General features: G+C 39.4%; 1 protein-coding gene across 2 annotated transcripts in view; it reads right to left on the bottom strand.

Annotated features, from left to right (window-relative positions):
- Nucleotides 1-15,570, bottom strand: part of gabrb2b (gamma-aminobutyric acid type A receptor subunit beta2b) — a 47,726-nt gene extending 32,156 nt beyond the window's left edge. The window contains exons 1-3 of one of the 2 annotated variants that reach the window (XM_026328344.1): nt 15,488-15,570; nt 15,245-15,336; nt 14,467-14,534 (exon numbers count right to left, since the gene is read on the bottom strand). In XM_026328344.1, the coding sequence (XP_026184129.1) occupies nt 14,467-14,534; nt 15,245-15,336; nt 15,488-15,570 (243 nt within the window). The remainder of the gene's footprint in view (nt 1-14,466; nt 14,535-15,244; nt 15,337-15,487) is intronic. The other variant, XM_026328345.1, reaches the window with a different exon arrangement.
- Between the last annotated feature and the right edge of the window lie 203 nt (nt 15,571-15,773).

The raw sequence follows: 15,773 nt of genomic DNA, 5'->3' as shown, positions 1-15,773 counted from the left end.
AAGGTAGAATGGAGTCAGAGGACAAACAAGAGGTGGGAGATAAAGTGGTGAAGCAGAAAGATACTGAGTTAAAAACAGGGAGAAAAGAAAAGTTAATAAAGTGTTGAGAAGTGATGAGGTTTGATAAAGGAGAATTCAGTCCACAGGGAAAATAATGAGCGATCAGAATGAGAGTGACTAAATAGCAAGTTCTGGTTATAAAGCTCTATCTTCCCACTACCCTTCAAGCCAGTTTTCCATTTGGGAGCTGTGGAAATGTGAGGTGAGTTTGCTGGAAGGGATGGGAGTGTGTGGGAGGGTTTTAGAGAGGGGGTAAATGAAAGGCACTGGAAAGCTCAGCGGAGCAGTGATGCAAATTGCTTTTATTCTCACAGCTCTTCACTTCCAGTCTCTGATTTCAGCACTAGCACTGACCTCCCTCCACTGTTTTCTCTCCTTTCCTCTTTTATCCCTCTCGTCAGCCACCCCATCATTTTTTCATCTCTTTCATGTTTTTTTTCTATTTCATCTCTCATTTACCCTTTACACAAATTTCCTCTTATGTTCTTACGCCTATAGTCTCCCCTCTAGCATATATTCCCTCTTCATCTATCCATCTCAGTCTCAGAGGAGCTCCTGTTGACCCTATTTGCATGCAACAGAGGAAAACAGGAAGTGGGATCACAATGGAGGAGAGTGTGAATGGCTTAGATCATTTCCACTAAACAGACACAGCCGAGAGAGCTGTCTAGAGAACATGACAGGTGTTGGATCAGCCTCTTAGGTGCTAGCTGGCCTCTGAAGATTTTCATTTCTGAAAATCTCCTCCTCCGAGCTTGTACACATGAAGTTTGTGCGCATTCATTTCCAAAAATGGCATATTATGTATTCAGGAAAAGGGCATGTGATCAAACAAACAACTGATGGTATAAATGGATAGAGTGGAAAAACAATCCACAAATACAGTACATCTGATCATGAATAATATTGTTTTTGGAAAGATGGTAAAACTGAAAGAGGGTTTGTTGCTTTAAAGTTTCACTATGGTGGAGTGACCTTGGAGAGTGGCACTGAATCCTAAAACAGCCTACTTCTGAATCCCACTCTGCCTGCATCCTTTATGTCTTGCTCTCGCCTCCTTTTTGAAACTTCAATGGGGAGGAAATGTGATCCCTCCATCACTCAGTGATATGTCCACACCCCACTCTATTATCCACCCACTTCCTCTGAAACGCCCTACAACAACAAGTGGCTTTCAATTTCCTGTCTCACATGGCCCTCATGCCATCAGCGACAGGGTGTGAGAAACCTGGCACAGGGCACAGCATTTCCAAAGAGGTCTAATAATAAACATGCTGATCCCTGCAGAGCTGAGTGGCATATATTTCCCAGTCTCTGGAGATCTGTGTATGGAGTCCTTAGGATTCTGCTCAGTATCTGGAACAGCTTGTGCACTGCGTGTAGTAAATCTGTAACAGGAAAGCATACAGAGGCTGCTGCAGGGGTTTCATTTGGCCCTTCTGCTCCTGAATAAACATGGTTGATATTTTTTAACCCATCCGTCAGACTGACAGCTTTAAAAAAAATCTAAGTGTGGATTAAAATAGATATAACAAGAAAATAGCTATAACAAAAATATTCCAATATCCAGATCCAGAGGATGCTTACAAGGTTCCTTTTGGAAAATAAACGATTTATGATTTATATTGATTTATTGTCTATTGCTGCCAGACTTATTTAACTTTGACATTTCATCAGTAATAATCATAAGTAAACAAGAAAGAAATACATATGTAGATGTTGGTAAGGGTTTTGGGATTACAGCAAATAATGCTGATCACTTAGTAAGTTTGTGCATTTTTGTCTCATGACTGAAATCCCATAAAGCCATTACTCTGCCCAAAGCTTTTAAGCTCTGTATTTTTTTTTTTGTTGTATTTTTTGTACTTTTTGTATTTTTCTCCCACTACCACTTCTGTAGTTTCTGGCGTGTTAGAAACTAGATGACGGATGTCAGTAAAGGCCAGACTGTGTACTTCGCTTAGCCTTACTTTCCATCACAGTGCTTCTCTCTCTCTCTTTCTCGGTGTGCCCTGCCCCGTTCTGTCTGTACATATATCCCCCTTTTCCCTCCATAGTCTTTCATCATTTACTCTGGCCTGGGCATAGCTTTCAAGAGAGCTTGCTGCTGAAGGTGAATCAAATTTAGAGGAACCTTTCTTCCTCAGAGCTTTCCCAAAGCAGAGCTTCATAGCCCTGCCAGTTGGCAGTTGTGCAGCTTAACTGACTACATACAATTTATTAGGGTCGATTGGCACATCTGGAGGCCCTTTTGTGCCCCTGGAGAGGAGCAGAGTGGAGTGGCAATTCAGAGGTGGGGTGGAGGGAGTGGGGGTGTTTGGGCAGATGGGGGAAGAAGGAGAGGACAGAGCAGGACGTGGATTATTAGGGTGCTTTTGAATCACACTGGAAAACAGAGGGGGGAAACTGATGAAGGTTTCAATCTGGTTTCAAGCTGTCATTCACACGAGACAGAAAGTCAGATGGCCAAAGAGATGAGGGGAAAAATAAGTCTGTCTCTTTGCACGTCATTTGTCCCACTTACTGCTTCTGTTGCTGAAGGAGACTGTGTGTGTGGGGGTTGGGGGGCATGGATGCACAAACATTGCATATGCATGTGTGTGAGCCGTTGTTCTGCTAAAGATGTGTAATTTTATGCCTGTTTTACAGCCAACCTGCCAGATGTTTGCCTTATGATGTTGCTAAAGCTCAAGGCTGCTATCCTGTAACTACCCAACATGCACCACACACATACAAATCCACAAATCCACTGGAGGAGACCCATGCTATGCTAGGCAGATCTGGGGACCTGAGAAAGAAGCTGATTGCTATTCAGAGTACCAAGAAGCCATACCATATCTTAACATTGTCAACAAAGAGATATAGTAATATATATATATATATATATATATATATATATATACATATATACATATATATATATACATATATATATATACATATATATATATATGTATATATACACACACGTGTGGATCGATAGTAAATACAAAGTGTGAGTACAGAAAACTATCAGTATCTCAACCACAAATCCAGTTGATTCTTGTGTGTGTCTGAGTGGGTGTGGGTTGTTCTTTGCCGTTGAGTTGTATGTGTCCAAATTTGATGACCTGCATACAATGTCTCCTTGAGCAAGGACACCCTCGAAGAAGCAATATCCTCTCACAGCTGGACTGACCTACAAGAGATGCAGGGGTGCTTTAGGAGGGTGTCAGCTTCAGCATTTGTGTAGTGGAGACATAAATCTCTTTACACAGTCAAGTTGTAATTATGACGCGTTAAGGTAAATCTCCAGCAAATTAATGTAAATCAAGTGGATGTCCTTTGAAATGATTGAACCACAACTTTGCTAGAGTGTGGCAATACTGTGGAAAGTGACTAGCTCCATCTTTACAAACCGCTACACAAAACATGTGGCATAGAATGACTGGCTAGCTGTAAAGCAATTCTTCAATATAAGCAAAACAATATTTTTTCTTCTTCTTTAAAGGCAGGAAACTTAATTTTAACACTTACATTCAAATGGTTTAAATGACAATCACCTGAATCTCTAAATACATATTTTTGTAACTACCTATAACACCATGGGGTAAAGATGTAGTCACAGGGTTACAAGTGTGATACAATCATAATGGACAGATTTAACCTGGTAAACCTTAATTGGAAAGTTTGAATATTTTACAGAGGAGGAATAATCCTACTGAAAAAGAAGTTGACATTGAGGTCTGTGGAATATCTGTAGCAGCGTTTGACATTTACAGTTTTTCAAATGTCACTTTGCAGCTTTTTAAACACCAGAAATCAAATTGCACTTAGCCCCTCTACAATGGAGTCTTGGCAAAATCTCCTGCTCAGACTGCATGGTAACCTTTACACAACATGTATAAAATGTGTTTATTGTGGTACTCTCAGTTCTTTCAATTGTGACAATACTATTTTCATATATTTGCCCTACTTCAAAGACTAAGCCTCTCTGATTGCATTTTAAAACTTGACATAATAAAAAGCTTGATATATTTGGTTTCTAACATGCAACAATGAGTAATAATAACTTGCTATGAGCAAGAAGCCTTAATACTATACTGTAGCACTCCAGAATGAAAGAGCATCGCACACAAACTTGCACATACATCATGGTCAACACTAATCCTCACAATGTTATTTGTTTCCCCAGGGACTTGTTCCCATCCTCATCTCATCCTAACTGACCCCTTTGACTGCTGAGAGATAAAAATTATAGACTTGTTTGTCATTTCATTGTCTGGGCCAAAAAAAATCTACAATCCCAATTCTGCTTGCAGCTTTTCAACTTCTGGAAATAAAAACTATCAATAAAACACAACAACAACAGATGTTTTCAAAATCCTTTCTTAAACTTTTATATTGATCAACCACTGATCTGGCTACACATTGCACTAAAAACACAACTTAGCTTGGACAGCGAGCTCTCCCACTATACTTAACAGACAATAAAATGATTAATGCTGCGATGGCCAGGCATATACAACACACAAATCCTAAGAGCATCAGTGTACAGCACATACATAAACACAAAAGGATGGACACTGAGTGGGTGATGCACAAGAGGAAGAAATTTTAGTAAAAGCATTTGAAAGCACTTCCACTAAGCACTCATCCAGGTTTTCTTCTTTATTTATGTTTTCCTTCAATTCTGTCCTACATCTAACAGTGAATAATGCTATATTGACAGTTTCCAGACATTGTGTATTAATGCCAGACATGAGCCCAATCCCAGTGACACATACACCGACCACAAGTCTGTTATGGCAAGACACGGCAGCAGAACTATGTGGACTATTCTGCCTGTAAGAAACAGATGGATCAATACAATTAACTCAAAAACACATTTATCTTACACAAATCAAATACAAAGACTTTTCAAATTGTGCCATTTCTATTCGCTTTGGGTTTTTTAAAAAAAAAAAACCAATCTAGCATTATCAAAACCCTCTCCTCGAGCTTTTTAAATTTCTTTCCACTACAGTGACAGTGAATGATGGGGTGGATGGGAGGGTATTTAAAATGACTGCATGATTTTCAACTTTCATAATACACAAATGAGTGATTCAATCATAGCAGCACTGTTAACAAAGCTCCAAATCTCTACAGTGTTTATTCAGACCAGTTATTATTCACTAGTCCTTAACAAATGAGAGATGTAAACACTATAGCACATTATTATTATTATCCAGGCCTTCTACTCCTGGGTTATTCTAACTTGGTGGACCACTATGAGTTACATGTCTTTTATTTGAATTAAAATCAGACTAATTTATTCCCTTTTTGGAGTAAATTGTGAAACAGAATTGGAATACAGATATTTTATTTAAACAAACAGAGTATACAGTTGCACACATGAATACAGATTAGAACCCTATGGTAGGCTTTTAGGGTGAAGGACTATTTTGTTGCTTACACAAACCTGTATGCACATTCACACACTGAACACACACAGCTCGTTTTGACCTTTGTTAGGTCACCGAGAGTGGATGAGCTGAAATGAAGTAATCACACTCTACTCACACTTTATGGGATATCATACTGAGTGTTTCAGTCTGAGCATGTTACCTTGATTAACAGTCTAAAAATAGTTCCCACACAGTGATGAGTGTTATGCCCCTCTACACAACACTGAGCACAGATGCTTACACACTCCAGGCAGGAGTGGTGGAACATTTAAACATGCTGCAAACAATATTTTGGAGTTTACAGGAAGTTAGTCATTGTATTTAATCTCACCAGTTTTGGCAAAACCAATAGTAGTAGTGCAGTGAATGTTTAACGCTGAATAACACTGTAAATTATTCTGTTTACATAGATGGTAAGCCTTTAGTTTAAGACAATTAGTAATTTTAAGTACTTAGGATTTATTGTACGTAAGTTCAGTTTAAGGTTCAGTTTAAATAGTTGTAGTATGGCCACACTTTTTTGTTAAGTACTGAACACCTTTACCTGTGGTTTCAAACAAATGTTCCAAATAAATATTTTCAACCTGTGCCCTCTTCAATGGATCGGTTTACTCCACACTGGACAAACATATATGCAATTATTATTTCCACATGTTTACAAAATTCAACAAAGATTAGAATATCAAAACATGTTAAGAGGTCTCCATGCATTTAGCCGGTTTACACTGAAATGTGACACCAATAAAACTAAACCTGAACTTAGAGCAGCAGCACACAAACAAATAGAGCAGTGGGACCAGTGAACTGAGAGATGCCTCCTGAAATGACAGGCCAGCTGATTAACCCATATCCATTTGTAATTCTGTCTAATGCACCCTGCAGCAGGGCCCCAGCCTCATGTCTTTATCAGACACTGAGAAGCAAAGGTGAGATTGAGACCAGAGACAGAGTAACATCAGACTGATACAGGACAGGTGTGGAAATTATTGCCCTGCAACATGCAAATGGCACAATGACAGTATGCTGTCAATTTCCTATGCTCTACCCACCAACAAAAAACAAGATGGTGCTGTTTAACAGCTAGACCTACAGCTGCAGGGAATAGGCTGTCGTCTGTCGACTAAACATCCACCCCATCATTCACTGTCACAGACAACAGTGAATCAGATGCCTAACTAGTGAGCTTGTTTAACCTCGGGGAATTGATTACACGCCTTCTTTCCCATGACATTTAGAGCTGTGTTACTAATTGTACTACAAGCGATGTCTGTAACAATAATAATGATCTAAGCTGTCCATCTTTGGTGGTTTATGACTGTGATGGGTGCATGTCACTCCATTTATCAATGTTAGATGTTTCAGATTACCCTATGTTCAAAAGACATCAGAAATTAAGCTGTTTAATAAGACACAAAGAGCAGTAATAAATGACCCTGATCAAACAAATGAATTACATCATGCACAGCAAGTGTAGCTGCAGGGTTTTCAGTATGGCCTAATGGAGTCACTTATAAAGCTTTTTAAAAGCTTATCTAGCAAAAGAGAACTAAGAAATGACATTTACTACAAAACCAAGGCTGGGGCATCGGATCAGTTTCAGCTTTATTGATTTTAGTTGTTTTTCCCACATTGTGTTTCTACACCGTTCATGGCTGCTAAATTAAGCTATGCTAACAGCACGGTGTGCCTATACTATACGGGAATGCTAATGTGAATGACAGTAACTTGCTAACATGTTCACCATCCTAGTTTACTACACTGACATTGGGTATTTAGCACTAAACACAACATACAGCTGAGATTAACATGAACATTTTTAGTTATTTTGCATTTGCTCATTAAACAAAGTGAATTTCTGACTTGTTGATGGAGCTAGATGACAAGTGAAATGATTAACAAAGATATTAGATTTTCAGCCTCTTGAAAACACATATTTGATGGAAATCCACCTAATAATTCTGGAGATAATCATTGTTAGAGGGAATAATAAAAGGCAGAGAATCATCAATAAAGACATGAACATAGATGAGCATAGATGAATAAAGCAAAGCAAAGAATGAGAAATAAAAATACAAATATAAGAACAGGAGTGCAGCAAGAAAGCAACATAAAAGAATAAAAAAGCCAAGGTTTGGGACAGCATGAGATTTAAAAAGATACCGACAGTGAGAATAGAAATAATCGTGGTCTAACACTTCAGTCACCATTTACTCAGACATCTCTGTACACACAGCTTATGAGATTTTGACTGCACAAAAACCTGTGCTAATCTTGTCATGGCGACAGCTGCTCCGTCTACCTCTCCTCCCTCCTCTGCCTTTAGTTCCTTTCACTATTCTCTGTATTCTTAATAGTAACCTGCCCATTAGCAGTTGTGCTTCACTTTTCCCACTCCTGCTTACCACCCAAACTAGTCACCTGCTCACCCAGTTGCACCTCATTTGCAATTAGGTCCAATATATTCAAAGGACAGCTCACATGCACAGCCTGTTGTCTTGTCTTATTGTTCCAGCTTTCATTCTGTTCTCATTGTCTCCACCTGTTTACATAACAATCTACCTGTCTTCTGATTTACTGTCTGTTAACGTGGGTATTGTAGATTGTTGTAACGGGACTTTTCAGTGGTACAGACAGGTGCTCACACTAATTTAATATGTGTTGTGCAGTTCTACTCGTGTTAGAGAGTGCTTTATTGTTGCTTTCATATAATTTTATCAGTTTATTTTTCACATTTGTCAATCTGCCATAAAAGCGGAATATAAAAACCCTTTTTTCTATCATCAGGATCCATTTCACCATCATTATCCCAGGAATACAAGCACCACTGTCATCATTATTTACCGTAGGTTAATTGGCTTTGCTAATGAGCAAACACCTACCCATATGTTACATATTGTCACCGGTGACTTAAAAATCCTCTTTTCAGTATACAAACAAAACAGTAAATGTCCTTTTGACTACATTCAGGTGGCATATGAGTGGGATCTAAATGGATTACTAAAACTCTGCAGGGAGGCATGTGTATCTAAACGCACCAGCATGAATAATGCAAGTTGGAACATGGTTGTTTCAGCACTCCGCTCACATGATTCATTCACCCCCTTCACCATCCCTTGTGACTTCTTTTTGCACGTTGTGTTTTCTATGTCTGTATATAATGCACACAGCTTCAGTGTGTCTTATATGTTTTTCTATTATCTGGTGGTAAACGTAGCAGGTCACTACCAGGTTTTTCAGGTGGAAAAAGGCAGTGAGGTGGGGAAAAGATAATTAAAGGCTCATAAAAATGAAATAAGTGGGATGAAAACATTGGATCACCACGCATCAAAGCCTATTAAGCAAAGTAGCTTCTTTAAAAGAAGTTTGAAACATCATAAATGTTCCCTAAAAATACTAATATTACTGAGCAGAATCCCTAGATAGTTGGTGTCAGGTCTGCTATTTGTTCTGCTGACCTCTGAGTGAACCGAAATTAGGGATATTGCATTGCACAGTGGGTGCACTTCAATACTTTAGAGTAGAAAAATAATTTCAAGTTACCGTCCTAATGTATTATCCTATAGTACACTGATGACAAAATTGCTAACACAAATGATATGTATAACTAGCTATTTTATTGAAAAATAAAAAACAATAAAAAATAAATTGTATCCTTTATGTCGATTGATTTCTTCAATCCCATCTTCAACTTTCCATATGATGGTGTCTTTTTATGTGCCACCTATATTGAGAAAAATAAGTGGAATTGCATTTTTGCTTTTGTGGGAGGGAGATCTCACACGGGGGTATTTGCAAACTATTGGACAAAGTATTCCCTGAAACACAAAGAGGATATTGTACATAGAAGTAAATGTATAGACAGCTGCCTTATCCGCATTTTAACACATGCTCTGTGCCAATAGCTATTGTCCTCCAGTTCACACATACCATGCTTGATAACACTGCCAAAAATAACTAACAACATCAAACTACTTTGGTACCAAATGCACACAGTAAACATACACAGTGGAACAATACAATACGAAAGCAGCTCACCGCTCTCATCCAAAAACCAACATCTGGCAACATGGCAGATGTGGAGACATTACATTCATTACAGGCATTTAGCGCTGCAGCACAGCCCTGGGCACCTGGTGGCTGTGTAAACAAACTCTAACATTTCTCAAAAACAACAAAGAAAATTTAATTTTAAAAGAAATATTAAACTGAATATGAAATCATCATACCTTTAAGCAGATAGCAAAGACTGTTCACAGGCATCTGCTAATGAGTTGCTATTTGGCTTAGGTTTAGTTATTCCTCCAAAAGCAGGAAATGTGACTAACCCTTCGGCAGGTGTGATGCTAACAACACCAGAGTCAATGCTAAGGTTAACCTGGATTATTTCTTCTGGGTGTTGCTGGTAAATTCCTCATTTGCCTCACAACTGTTGCCTTTGGCCTCTGTAAATCCAAAGGTATTAAAATTGCATATAACCATTTTGACATTGTTCAAAATAAAGCGGACTGCTCTCACACCAAAGTTAAAACAGCGCCGCCTGAAATCTTATGGAGTATGTTCTGTGATTACAATTAATATTTAAATTATTTATTATATATTTATAGACCTAAATGCTGGTGCGCCTGATATAGGCTGTGGATAAGAAGCAGATACTTCCACTGCAGAAGTCACTTCAAAGCCCATTCAGTAAATAAAAGTTTCAGCGGACTAGTTTTGATTATTGTAATTAAACTTCACAGCCACATTGGGAATTTGTTATGATTCAGCTTTTCTTTATGTGACAATGTAAGACCAACCAACTACAGCTCTTGGTTTCATGCTACATTAATACTCTGAGCTGTACTTGTCTATTAAAACTTTATCACACCGGATTACATATGGAGACTGAGGTCAATCCCCGTTTGCTCATGAGCTTGTTACGAATGATGAATGTAGTGTGCAGAGTATTTTGATATGAGAGTTAATTTTAGAATAGGACAAAAAAATATAGCATCCACATAAACTGACACATTTAATTGAGTTTAGCACATTTCTTTTAATTTACTTCCCACCACAATTGGAGTGTGTTTTCAGTCTGTGACTCTTCACACGTTGCCTCTATACTCGAATTAGTTACTATGCAACCAATCATGGAGCATAGCATGGAGATAATTTGAGTCCCGACAGACACAGCAGTGATCGACCTATGTTTAATTCTGGTGAAACTTGGCCAGACAAAAGCGTTTTGGCAGTGAAGAAATGACAACAGTGTCAGTAATTGTGTCATTTATGATTAACATTACATGGTCCACATTACAATGAGATGATGAGGCCGATGTTTTCTTCATCACTGCCATTAGATACTCAGTGTTAAATATTTAAATCCATCATAAAAACCTAGTTAAATCTATTCACTTATTCAAAGTCAACTCTTGGGCTGATGTCAACCACTCATCAATTTACAGGTCACACAAACTTCATAATATTGAAAGCAGCCGCTGAACAGACACAGACTTAATAAAGCTCTCAGGTCTGGATGAGGTATTGCACAATACCGCATAAGTGCCTCCACAATCTTTCTTCCGTTTATTATCATATAACAAGCAATTATTGCTTGCCTTTCAGCCAGCATCCATTATGAGGTATGACATCTATATAATACGTAGTATAGGCCTAGTTTTTAGTGCAAGCTTGATGCATTTACTGCACACGTTCTATCAGGGATATCTTCTGCTGAGAAGTGGAAATAACAGGGTACTAAAATGGGGGCTCTGAATTTCACAATCCCACTCCAGCAATCAATAAGCTCCTCTTGACCTTTATGTGCATCAATAATGGTATTTCTGCTTTTTGGATGAAGATAAAAACTTTAGTTCATCTTCAGACAGGAGTATTTCTTCCCCTGTGAAAACTGTTGGCTTAGGATTCAAGTGCTCAGGAGCTCAACTAGAACCAAATATTGAGACTTAAGCAGCAGTGTAGAAAATGCCCAGAAGAGAATTGCTGGGAGAAAAGAAAAATAAATCAACCAGTACCTTTACATATGTACATATTTTTCATTCTTCTTTTGCCCAATGCATGAATTAAGGCTTTCCAGACCACTTGCCTGGGGTTGAATGTTGAACACGACATTGGTATTCAGTGTGTGTGTGTCTCTCTGTACGTCCACCTCTGAGTCATGAAGAATGACCCCTCAGTAACACTAGGTACATGACCTTCCCTCCAACACTAGAAGCACCGTTGGCTCTCCACATGGCAACTTGTTAATGTCAGAGCTCTCCCTCCTATCTGTCTTGGTCTGTCTCTTTCTGTCACATACAGAAAGGTGAGAAATTTGACCACAAGGTCTTACAGCCATATCCTATTCCTTTTCCCTCTCAGAGGATTGAGACTTTGGCTCTGACACCAGGGAGCTACTGACCTTTCATGGAAATGTAATTAACACTGGACAGCCTCCTTGTTCTATGTCTGGCTCCGAGCCTAAGTGACATTTAATGTAGTCTTATTTATGACTGATGAGAGCCACATATTTGATACACAGTTTTAACAACAACTAAGTGGTTATCAATAAGGGGCGGCTCTTTAACATGCAAATGCTTGAAATCAGCCTATGCATTTGTACATACTGTAAGAAATCCTGACATGACAAATACCAGAGAAGACTTCATGTCCTCTGGGCCACTTATGCATCAAGGCTTGCATACTTAGTTTGGTGACTCATCTAAAGTGAGTTAGAACCCTGTGTTGTTTCTAAATGGGTTTCTGCACTGTGACATTGGTAACAAAGTGCTAAAACAGATGGTTTAAGACAAGCCTCTTTGCAGTTCCTTATTTTAATGGCCCCTCTGGAAAAATCAAACATATATATTATGTTATCACCCATTCTGGCGTCTGCATTTAATGAGAGGCCTTCAACAGAGAGCAGTAGTGAGTGATAGAAAGAAATTGTTAATTGTTAATACACACCAAAGTATGAATGTCCTGCTTTGCATAATGGCTAATAGGGCACTGCTGGATACACTCCTCAGTGACATCTATCCATTACCCTCAACCCTGTGCCTTATCTGTTCTCTGAATAAAGTACAGAGGGTTGTTCTATCCCTGCACCAAAATAAGTGGCAGACAGGGAGCCAGATGGGGAGTGTGGGGGGGTGGAAGAAAGAAAAGTGCTTGTACACCAGCTGCTATCCTGAAAAATGGTTACATTTATAGGAGACGGAACAGATCAAAGATGCCGAAACCATTAGGCACACATGTGGCCTCTTCTTTTGATGAGATGCCAATGGGTCAGGTGTTAATGACTCCCCTTTTACATTAGAGGGTGTTTAGTGGGCCAAACCCGACAAAGGAGTGGGATGATCAAAGAAGCTGCACGGCACAGGCTTTGTGTTCGGATGGAGCGCAGGGTTTTTGTTTTGTTTTTTTTTTGTTTGTTTGGCCATGTGTATGTGTGAATATAAACCTGACATACCTCTGAGGGAGACACTACATTTTTTTTTTCCAGAAAGCTGTAGACCAGCTGGCATGATGGCAGTGCAGAAAATGCAATGTTTTCTGTCAGATAATGTACTTGTAACAATGTGTGCTGTTTTTACTCATTGATGAATTCCTTGCTTAACACAGGTGTGTGTGTTCATTTAGCAGAAAAAATGATTATTTTTCATTTTGTTTAGAAAAGCTGTGTATTAATGGGATGACATATCTCTTATGCATTAGGCGATTAGGAAGTAGAATCATATCTTACATAATACCTGTTTGATTCCTGGAAACACCAAAAATTCATACTTGCAATATAGACGCGAAACTTGCAGACAAACAGATACATGTGCACAAACAAAAGCAGGTTTCAAGCTCTTGCATTGGTTACATAGGAGAAAGTGCCTTTAATTAAGAATTCAAACCCACTGTGGAAACATGTGAAGGTGTGTGTATGTGAGTACTTATGGTAGAGCAGCTTTTCTGTGTAGGTGCTTGCAAATAGACAGGGCGTCATTTGTTTTCTTACGTCATCTCTACCCATCAACATATTAGCAGCAGCACAAAGATAACAACATCAGAAACAGCCTTTGGGTGCTGCTGCCCAAAATATTCCCAACATGACTCATATCAGTGAGCACCATAACAACTGCAGCTGCAGTACACATCTGGACAAAGTGTAAATACAAAATAAAAATAAGTCAACTCCAGCAGTGTAGTGGTCAACAACATAAAGTGACAGTGTCAGCAAAAAAACAAACAAACAAATAAACAATAAACTGACGACAATGAATATTAGCATAAACATAAATGTTTGCTCACCTTGTCAACTGTATCGTTAGTGTCAAAAGTGACACACCATGACGATAAAACGCAGCCTTGTGTTTCTCTGAAAACCGAGGTGTAGTTCTAACATCTCATCACTAGGAGGCGCACTTGTATGAAGCAAAACTTAATCTCCACTTCTCATTTCCACAGCTCTCAAGTTCTTCCACTGTCACTATTTCTAGCAAAGCACTGACAAACCAGCTGTGACATTATTCCCAAACATTTCTCATGAAACAACATATGGGCCCATGTGTTGCTACTGGACCACTGCTATATTAACATATACACCCTCTTCTTTACAAAGTACATAGTAGGTTTATCTTTTATTTTCCTAAACCACTGATTTGTCAACTTACCACTGCTTGGCTGTTTAATCATCCGCTCGACAAATTAAGCGACAATCTGCTTATGTGAGCAAAACCAAATCGTCCATCTATGTCAATCAATTTCAAAACCCCAGAGTTTTCAATTCATGTCATCAATCCTCAAGCAATGCGATGACTGCTTCGGCCTCTCAAACCAAACAAGTCGATGCGAGGTATCGGAGAAAAGGACTGATTTACATAGACCTGCATTAGAAGGGCTTTCCCAGGTGGCTCTGAGGGGTATTTCCCCTGGTAGGTTGTGTAGCAGGAGTCATTAGTACAGTATGGGGACCTACTGTCAAAGGCAGAAACGATAATGGCCTACTTACCATATTGACTTCTGATACCATGTCTATGCTGGCTATGTCTATATTCATCCCCACTCCAACCGGACGACCTGGGACAGACCAGAAACACCAGTAAGCAACAGAAACAGCCTCCTGCATCCGATGCAGCCTGTATTTACGAGTAAGGGTCATCCTAATCATTTGTGCGTGATGGGAACAGAGATTAACACTTGTGAGTTTAGCTGTTGTCAGCCGGATAATAGTTTGCAGTGTTCGTTTCTGGGTGGATTAGATGCGCTGAGCTGTGGTTAAAGTGCTGGTAATTCCTCTAAAAGTTGTTGGCATTAAATCATCGAGCTCTGGGCATATTTCGCTCGCAGTCGAGCCCTGAAACGGAACATGGATATTAAAAGAATGGTCATCTGTTTGCATAAAAACGCAAACAGTCGCGCACTAGGAGTTGACACCACCCCCCTCCTTTTTTTTCCTTTTTTCCTGAAGCCAAGTGATTTTTCATTGAAATAAATGAGCTGCTGTAGCTGCTTTACCGTCCTCATGCATCCTTGAACCACATAACTCATCTGTCCCCCCATAATTTCGGTTCTCTGCTTGTTTTGACACGTTTTGCCTCGAATGTATCATATTAAATGCCAGACTGTGGCACCTGCAGACGCCGAAAATAAATGGCTCTTTTACTTTCCGAAACTGAAACGCTAATTAGGTTATCCGCGGTTGTCGTAGTAATTTAAATACCGCACCATTATACAGGCTGACAAGGCGCAAACTCGGAGAGAGTTGCTGATAATACGAGTTCATTTACCTCCGAAATCTGGCCTCAATCGTATATCATAACCTTTCAACAGTCTATCCACAGTTTCTTTAACCAGAGACATATTGCTCGGGTCACTGACACTGGCACTGTGGGTGAAAAAGGGGAGAAAAGCAGCAGGTTTAAACACCAGATATTCTTGAACCATAAAGTGTCCAAGTATTTTCCATGCCGTCTGTAACACTGTCACACTTAGAAGAAATGAATTGAGCCTCCCCAGACCCTTTCACTTACCTCTGAGCGCGAACCACGGCCACAACGAGGGGGAACAACCAGACGCAAAGCCACCTCATGCTTCTTATTCTGAACACTGCCATAGTTATGTTTTATTTTCTGTTAATCAAGACAGGCGATGTCCAACTTACTCTTGCCTGTGCAGTAATTCCAATGCCGGGCGCATGCGTATTCTCGACCACAACATCAAGAAGCAGCGTTGCTGCTGCTGATGGTAGTGGCAGCGGTACTACCAAGCCAGGGAAGGAATTTAAAGGAGAATCAAGACTACAAGTTACTCGGGGAC

The sequence above is a fragment of the Mastacembelus armatus genome, chromosome 14 (genome assembly GCF_900324485.2).
Source record: "Mastacembelus armatus chromosome 14, fMasArm1.2, whole genome shotgun sequence".
In the NCBI taxonomy this organism is placed as follows: Eukaryota; Metazoa; Chordata; class Actinopteri; order Synbranchiformes; family Mastacembelidae; genus Mastacembelus; species Mastacembelus armatus.
Note: the sequence above shows the minus strand (reverse complement) of the source record. Positions and strands in the feature narration are given on the sequence as shown.